Source organism: Citrus clementina, unplaced genomic scaffold (genome assembly GCF_000493195.1).
Source record: "Citrus clementina cultivar Clemenules unplaced genomic scaffold, Citrus_clementina_v1.0 scaffold_1, whole genome shotgun sequence".
Lineage (NCBI taxonomy): Eukaryota > Viridiplantae > Streptophyta > Magnoliopsida > Sapindales > Rutaceae > Citrus > Citrus x clementina.
The window spans coordinates 18,138,991-18,148,371 of NW_006263303.1; the positions used below are offsets into that span (position 1 = coordinate 18,138,991).

The 9,381-nt window shown below is 33.0% G+C and overlaps 1 protein-coding gene across 1 annotated transcript; it reads right to left on the reverse strand.

The window, feature by feature from the left end:
- Positions 1 to 1,330: 1,330 nt before the first annotated feature.
- On the reverse strand, positions 1,331 to 2,847 carry LOC18054212. The gene is made up of 3 exons (XM_006451867.2): positions 2,576 to 2,847; positions 2,005 to 2,210; positions 1,331 to 1,893 (listed from the first exon to the last, which is right to left on the reverse strand). Exons 1-3 carry the CDS (start codon positions 2,663 to 2,665, stop codon positions 1,635 to 1,637), a joined length of 555 nt encoding a protein of 184 aa, XP_006451930.1. The 5' UTR covers positions 2,666 to 2,847; the 3' UTR covers positions 1,331 to 1,634.
- Positions 2,848 to 9,381: the final 6,534 nt, after the last annotated feature.

A 9,381-nucleotide genomic window follows, 5' to 3' on the forward strand; every position in this document is an offset into this window, starting at 1 on the left:
CTTGTTAATTTTTTTGTTTAAAGAAAAATGATAAACTCTAATATTTGATTTAATTAATATATAAAAACATACATATTATAATGTATGTAAAAAGAAAAGATTATTGTGAGGGAGATTGATTTTTTTGGAATAATAACAATAACAATAATAATAATGTTGTTGTTGTTGCTGTTAATAATATTATTATTTTGTGAGATGATGGAAGAGAATTGTTCATTTTAAAACTTAATACTGTATTGGAAAACAAGGAAAATAAGGAGTTTTTTTTCTTATTTCTTTTGTTAAAAGTATAGAATGAATTTTATATTTTTAAAAATATTTTTAAAAACGATCGACCAAACACGTATGTAGTATTTTTTAAATTCAAAAAACAGAAAATGAGATTTAAAAACAATACCAAACACACCCTAATATTTCTACCATCACTCGTATAAGGAGTAATTGGAGAGAAAATTAAGGACTTCGCGCATACGATTGACCTAGTTCTGGTGTTTGATGCTCGTATTCCAAGCCCAAGGAAGAAGTCATTGAAATATGTTTTTGGGCTAGAGCCTGGCTGCTCCTTAAACTTTGAGGCATGTTGAAAAAGCTGGGTCTAATTGTACAAATAATGTTGCTTGGGCCTTGGTGGTTGGAAGCAGAGCATTTTCAATAATCATCATCATGTACAAGACTACAAACAAGCTTTTGACAGACAGAGAAAATGAATTTGATCATATCCTTACAACTTTAATTAGCATACGGGTTTTGTGGATTACATGATTAAAGAACTACTAATCAATAGCTAAACCCACTACAGCTTTTCTTTTTGCCAACAATTGTAGGGCCAACCACTTCATAAAAACCAACTGTTTATGCAAAAACTAGTGATGTATTTGTTGTCTGCTTCACATGTTAAATTTCATTTTTACTAGCAACACCTCCTTAAGCCTTGCATAGTCAACAATTTTCACATTCATTCATATGCTTTGGAAATTTTTTTATTACAGTGAAAAATGATATTTGCTTTGCTGATACTGCATACAGATCTGGTGCCAATGCGGCATTTTTATAGCCACAAATCATGCAAGATAATATGGTATGGTGGCACTTTCTCTACAAGATTCAAAGGGAAGCTATCAGTAAGTTTAGGTACCAAGTTCACTTCATTGAGTGATTCAACTACAAACAATCCTTACATTTCACTCTTTCCAATTTGGCTTTTTCACTTTTTCAGAGCTGATTCCTTATTCTTTGCACTAAACATTTTCGGAGAACATATTCAGAAGAAGTAGGCTATTTTCAGATCAGTGTTCAAAAAGAATTGAAAACACACAAAGTTAGAGCAAATTAAACCGAGCAAGATAGATTACAGGCAACTCAATAGAAGAACATATAACTTGTTCAATACATTCATCAAGAATTTTACATGTAGTATAGGAACGAAACAGAACATTCTGATATTATTTGCACCTATATGTCACCCAAAAATTTCACAGTAACATGAATGAAGTTCAGGAAGAACCAAAAAAAAGTCACGGATACATCTTAGATTACAGTCTATCAATGACTAACCCTTAAGACATGAAATGCAAGCTAAAGCAAATCGTTGAATTGAGTTCAGCTATTACTTCAAGATCACACAATAAAGCAGCTTATTTGTAGGTCCCCATGCCGACACCAGTTTCTCCGCCATATGGCTGGAAGCTTTCCCTGGCCTTGGAATAGCAAATGTAGTAGAATTCGGAGACAATGGCAGTGAAGAAAACGAAAGCTGCCCCTGCAGCAAAAACTCCCTTTCTCACAGTTTGGCAAGATGGAGGATTTTCACCCCAAATAGTCCTGTACTTGGTGTGATAAGCATTCCTCACTGAACCCGCCAACAAGCATACCTCAGCAATGAAGAAAAACACCCTGTAAAAAGATTATATAGCAAGAATCAACATATATATGTATAGAATTTGACCAAATCTATCTAGTAGTGTCCAATAGAATGCAATCCAATCGGAACTAATTCTCACATACCAGCAGATGATGAAAAGGATAACAGCCCAAGCCCTTGAACCGCCAGGACTTAAAGGCTTTCCACAGCAGAAGCATCTGCTTGCCAACATTATAAGGACTTGGCTAGCCAGGAGGAACAAGAATGCACCAACACCCATGCCGGTGGAAATGTCCGAGTCATAGATACAGTAGTTGTAGTTCTTTTCAGAATCAGTTTGAATTGTGGCCTGTTCAAGAATTAATTGCTTCATTAGTTATAAAACTAATTGAATCAATTGTTCACACAAAAAATACTCCTTGATGGCAAGATATAAAACTGTTTCTGAATTTGTTGTGGTGTGTGTGTATCAGTGTGTGATTAACAGTAAAAGATCTGACATTTTGATTGCAATTTAGCTAAAGCATATCATTTGTATCAGTAGATCTGACAAATTTATCTCTGTTATACCAATAGAGTGGTAGACTCAAATTTCAAAAGAAACAACAGAAGAAACCAACAAACAAGAATCACATAACCGAACAAACCCAGAAAGCATATGAGCTTAGATGATGTGATGATGATGATGATGCATTTATGGAAAAGAAAACTCACAGTGCTTCTCCTCTGTTCAGCTGCAACAGCCAAGCCGAAAGCAATGAGATCAAACACAAACACAGTGGCAATCAGAAGCTTTGAGGCCATGGCTCGGCAACTTAAAATGCTCCAAGCTTAACTACGAATCTAATCTGTTTTCTGTTTCAATGCAGCTTTTGTGTTGTCAAGTTGTGTCTCTAAATATACGAAATCAATGTCAGTGTTGAAGACGCAACATGAAATGGCACAGTGCCACAGAATAAGGATTTTGTGGTTTCACTTTCACCACCTAAAGAAAAAGACGCGGTACCAGCTACTTGAACATGGGTACTTTACGTTATACGTGAATTACCAAAAGACCCTCAGAAATATTTACTTCAAAAAATGAGAAGGCACCTCCTTTTAATTATCATTTTATCAATGAATTCGCAACCCGGGACGTGAATTGTGTGCTTTTTCTTCAAAAAAAAAAAAAAAAAAACAGCAAATGTGATCAAAAGTTTTGCAAATAATAAAGCAAATTTAATTAGATTTTTATCATACACCTCTCTTAATGAGCACATTTGGTAGAAGAATTCTCAAAATTCAAAAGAACTCATGTCTTGAAGAACATTAATGCGATCAATGTAAATGTTATGAGGTTTTAACTATTTAATAAATGATAAATTATTTGATGATGGTCATATGATAAGAGCAAGTAATTGTTACGTACTAGTAAAGAAATTAGTGAAGCACAAGTACCTTATGTATCTTGTTTATTCTTATCAACTTGAAATTGACATGAACATTAAGTACAAAACTATTTCATTTATGCACTAGATAATTATTATTTTTTTCAAAAAATAATAAAAAAAGAGAGGGATAAAATAAGAAAATAAATTTACCTAAAATATAAAGCATTAATATTTAGATAGAAAAATTAGACCAGATAGTGATAAAAATAACTGTAATCAGATGTAAGTTTAAACATTTTATTTATAAAATTATAATCCACACTAATCACTGATTATTAAGTTGTCATTTTATCACCATCTTAATTCTTTATCAATTTCCCAAAATATACATAGAAAAGAGTAGAGGATTCGAAGAAATTAAAAGTAAAATACTTCGAAATTGGAAATTATAAAAAATCGATTATGAAAACATGTTTTTACAAACCCAATTTAAACACTCTCATTCACGAGAAATTCTAAAATATCTTCGATGTATTACAATCAATTGATGCATATATGATATATGTAATTCAATTTAATATAACCACCACTTATATGATGATTTTTTAAAATAAATACACATATATAATAACATTATTTATTTATTATATGACTGATATAATACCTATAATGTATTCTAAAATTTCTCCAAATTCACATCCTAGCGTCCTCAATAACTCGAGCCCAAAAGAATCCCCAACCGGGACATGATGTCATAAGTGGTTTGTCGCGGGGGTACTTTGGATATACGGAAAAAGGATCTGTTCCCACCAGAAAGTAAACCGATGGAAGTTTCCGGAAATTGCACAGTTTACAAACTTCTGTAGATTGCTGTACAAGCACTCAAACCGCAAAGTACAATCGTGTCCAGCCATTGACCCTTCTCTGACAAGAGAAGTTGGTTGTCAAAAGGGTATCACGGGCATTTCGTATTTGTGATGTGATTGATGATTGTCGGTGGAGGAGAATTGGATGCTTCTATTTACAAAAAGTAGGCCTGCTTTTAATAATAAATATTATTTTATTTATTTTATTATTAGTTCAGACGCAATTGTTAGATCCGACGGTTGATGTTACGCTTCATCAGGATGCGTGGAACAGGCGATTGGGAATAAGAGAAGGCATGGGAACCATTGCCGACCGATGTTAGTTGTCTGTTTCTTATACTGTGAGTTTTGATTTGCTGATTTGGGGATCAGTACAGTCCGGATACACTTTGTTACGCGCTGTATAATACTTCTGCCACGAGCGAGGGGATGTGGGGCCGGGACCATGGTTTTGACCTGGATCAACTGGCGGTCAAGATCCTGTAAAGGAACATGTGGGTGTATATATTACCTATGTGGGTGCTGCTAAGTTACAGATTCTGTAACTTACAGCTCACCCAAAACAAATTTTCCATCACCCCTGAATTGTTTGAATAACAACATTTAGAGGTGTAAAGAAACTAGTTTTTGGGCGGTTTGTTACAGATTCTGTAACATAGAAGGGTCCTATGTATAAACATTAATCATTCGGAGGTGCCAGTGTTTTTTTTATTTTATTTTATTAATATAGACATGTCAAAGTGTTTTATAATATTGTACAGTTAATAGTATTTTTTTACTAATTTTATTAAAAAAAATTATACACCGGCTATCTATTTTTTCAATTTTTTTTTTAAAAAATACACATTTTTTTTTACTAATTTTCACATGAAGTTACAAAATATATCATTTTTCCATTGCCGTCTAAACTTTATGAGAGAAGTTAACAGAATATTAACAAAATAACTGTTTTACCCCCTTAATGCAAAATTACTATTTCACCCTAATTAAATGAAAAAAAATAAATTACTTCAATTTTTCTTTGCAATTTAGACATCAGATAATAAGTTAAACAAAATAATCTACAATATTTTTACCTTTTTTTTTCCCTCTTTCTACCACGTTTAAATGATGTTGATTTTTGTTATACAGGTGAAATGACAATTTTACCCCTATGATATCAGCAAAGTTGTAACAGAATGCAAACAGAAGTGGAAAAATGTAAGAAAATGTAACTTTTAGTGGAAATCAACAAAAAAAAAATGTGTATTTTTGAAAAACTCGAAAAGAGCAGGTGGTCGGTGGATCATTTTGCTTTCTTAAATTATGCATATCAAAGGTTGTAACCTACTTGGAGCTCATCCTTTTGTTGCCTTGTTTATCCCATCAGCACTATGAACAACATCGTTTTTTTTTTTTTTTTGCTTTGTAATCGTCAGTTCATATTGATTTGAGTTTACTTGGCTGAGTGAACATTTTTTTGTTATTGAAGGCACCTCTCTCTTACTAAGTTGATAAATGTTGAGTATTGAACGTTCTTTGCGCCATGTCATTTATTTTATGGTGCATTAATCAATCGGTAATTGGAATAGATTAGAATAAAAATGGATTGGAATCATAATGGGTTAGAATCGAAATGGAGAATGAGAATCATGATAAATTATTTACTTTAGCTGTGAGAGTTAGAATTAAAATGAACTGTATTGTCAATTGATGTGTTTAACGGATTGTTAAAAGTTACTAAAATGACCTTAATTGATTATTGTAATTACAATATATATAATAATTGTGATTACTACTACTATTATTGTTGGGGTGGGGGGGCGGACTTAGCATAAAAGTTTTAGGTATCCAACCCAAAAGACTAACCTTTTAGGTGGAGTGATCTACCTCCTTATAAATCCAAGTATCGCATATTTACTAGTCAATATAGGACACAACTCAACAATCCCCCTCGGATAAAACTACCGCTGGACTCTGGTCCTTTCATTCGATATACCTGAATTGTTCTACTACGACATTCCGGCTATTAGGGTCTAGGTCTGATACCGCTTGTTGAGGGGACTTAGCATAAGATTTCTAGGTATCCAACCTAAAAGACTAGCTTTTTAAGTAGAGTAACCTACCTTCTTATAAACCCAAATATCTCCCTTTTTTTAGCCAATGTGGGAAACAACTCAACAATTCCCCCCCTTGGACGAAACTACCGCCAGACTCTAGTCCTTTCGTCCGACACACCTGAGTTGTTCCACCACCATATTCCGACTACTAGGGTCTAACCTTTTAGGTGAAGTGACCTACCTCCTTATAAACCCAAGTATCTCTCATTTACTAGCCAATGTGGGACACAACTCAACAATCCCCCCTCGGACGAAACCACTGTCGGACTCCGTTCCTTTTGTCCGACACACCTAAATTGTTCCACTACCACATTCCGACTATTAAGGTCTAGCTCTGATACCACTTGTTGGGGGGGGGGGGGAGGGGACTTAACATAAGATTTCTAGATATCTAGCCCAAAAGACTAGCCTTTTAGGTGGAGTGACATACCTCCTTATAAACCCAAAGTATCTCCTATTGTTTAGCCAATGTGAGACACAACTCAACAACTACTACTATCATTCTTCAAAAAATGATGATGATGATAATGAATTATCAATTAATTAGGGATATTTTTGGGCCCAAAATAAAAAAAAAGTATGAAATCATCTTGAAAGCCAAATATTATAAAAAAATAAAAAATATGATTAGCATTTGGGCTGAATAGCATCGAGCTTGTTCTGAAAATTAGTTCAATTCAATTGGTTTTCATGTTTCGATTGGGTATTTTTTCCTTAAGGCCATGTTTGCTTGGGGGTAGAGAAGTGGGGAGAGGAAAATAATTTAATTTCTTTTCTACTTTCCATTGTTTGGTTGGACTAAGTTTAATGGAATTGAATTTCCATCAATTTGAAGAATTTGTATTCCTTATCAATGACTAAGGATTTCAAATTCCTTGTCTATTTAAACACAACAATTTCAATATTATCCTCTAAACAAAATCAATTTTAAATAAATTAAAGTACAAATAATTTATATTTATTTTCTTAAATTAATAGGATAAACTTATTTGAAAAAAGAAAAAACAGTAAAGTGACTCCCCAGAGTTTCGCCGGAGACACACTTTTCTATCAAAACCGGTACCAATGGAATCCTCATGACCCGATCTACAACTCTACGGGGTTAGAAATGCTAATATACATTGTTATTTACCTCAAGTCTTGTTTAAATACTTGGAACAATTTTAATTCTCATATTTCCAACTATATAGCATATTTTCTACAAAATTAACACTTCCAATGAGTAAATCGTCTATTTCTGATCATTATTATGCATTTAATGCGATGAAAAATAACGGTCAACGTTGCTGGTCAACGGTGGTCAACGACAGTCAATGAAAGTCAACATGACGGCTGTCCATGGCCAAATGCTGTAATTTTTAAAAAATAAATTTTTTATTTAATTAGGTAATTTCTAGATTAAATTAATTCATAGTTTTATTATTTTTAATTTATTAACAATATTAAGATTAAAATAGTGGGTATATGTGTCCAAATAAAAAATATGTAATTTATTTTCTTTTCAAATTTAATGTGAAACCAAACAATAACAATTAATTTTTACACTCTTTTCCTCTCATCACCTTTCCATTCCTCTCCTTTTTTCTCCTCTCATCTCCTCCAATTTCTTATAACCAAACACCACCTAAAAGCATAACCGAATAAAAAAAAGTAACATTTTTATATTAAAATAATGCCAATGACATGATTTAAGAGTACATAAAGAAACTAAAAACAATTAAATTTGGTAAGAAAATTAAAAAATTATAAATATTTGAAAGACATGATAAAAAATTTTAGTTTTTGTTTGATTTTTTTTTTGTTCTTGATCAGTTCTTTAGAATACAATACCAAATCGAACTGACCAATTGCCTACCCTTAATTAGCATTTAGTAGCCAACATTATTAAAAAAAAATCGTTGTAAAAATTTATTTCGGAGATGATAAGTCTTTTATTTTTCAAGGACATCACTTCCAATACTTTAGTAGTGCATTTATCAATTGGTAATCAGAATGTGTTGGGTATCGAAATGAGCTAGTATTGAAATAGATTGGAATAAAAAATAGAATAAATTGTTTACTTTAGCTATAGAAATAAAAATCGGAGTAGGTTATATTTCCATTATTGTGTTTACTAGTTTGTCTAAGAATTGAATAGACTGTTACAAGTTGCCAAAATATCCATAATTATTTATCTTCTGTAGTATTATTATTATCTATTATAATAATAGCGATAATAATGATGATAATGATGATGATAATTGTTGTGTAAATTAACAAGTGTACTAATCAGCACAAGTAATAGTAAAGTATCATCCTAAAAACATTGTATATTGTTGAGTGTTAGAAAATGCATATTTATAAAGGAGAAAACCGTCATTTTACATTTCAAGTCTTCCTAACAACCCTTACTTTTATGTATTTAACCTTCTTGTGATTTAATTACATGTGTTTTATTTTAATTAAGTATTTTATGTATTTTAGGGGCATTATAGTCATTTCACAATAAAGGAGAGATCAGACGGCAAAACGGACATCACTTTTGAACTCAGGACGGTCGAAAACCTTAGGAGGAGCATAAAAGGAAAAATGGCACTATTCACATGTACGGTACTATTCACGTGTACGGTACTGTATACGTTACTGTTCACGACACTGTTCACATAGACGGATGATGACGTGGCATTGACCGATGATGTGGCATTGACTGATGAGGTGTCACGATCCTGTTGGACTAAAATTCTTATGTACTGTTGATGGTGACGTGGCAGCATATCAGTGGACGAAAAATCTCGCGTACGGTGCATGCATCACACAGGATTATTTTCAACCAAACCGCGTTACTGTTCAAAGTCGGGTCAAACCGTGTTACTGTTCATCCGCGTGGTCAAACCGTGGACTGTTGACTGATGACGTGGCGCAATCCTGAGCGTCCAAACTGTTTTTAATCCGATGGCCATGATTTACTCCATGTATCTATAAAAAGGGGGCCTCCCCCCCCTAATTTGATATCTTTGAATCCATTTTTGGGATCCATTTTCTGTAATTCCCTCTCCATCTTGTATTTTCTTCGTATTTTAATAAATTCCCATTTTGCCCCTAGTTCAATTATGAGTAGCTAATTTCCGTTCAAGCTTGGGTTGAAGGTGAAGTCTCAACATGTGTCATGGGCTTAATTTGGTAAATTTATTTTCTCTTCCCCTCTA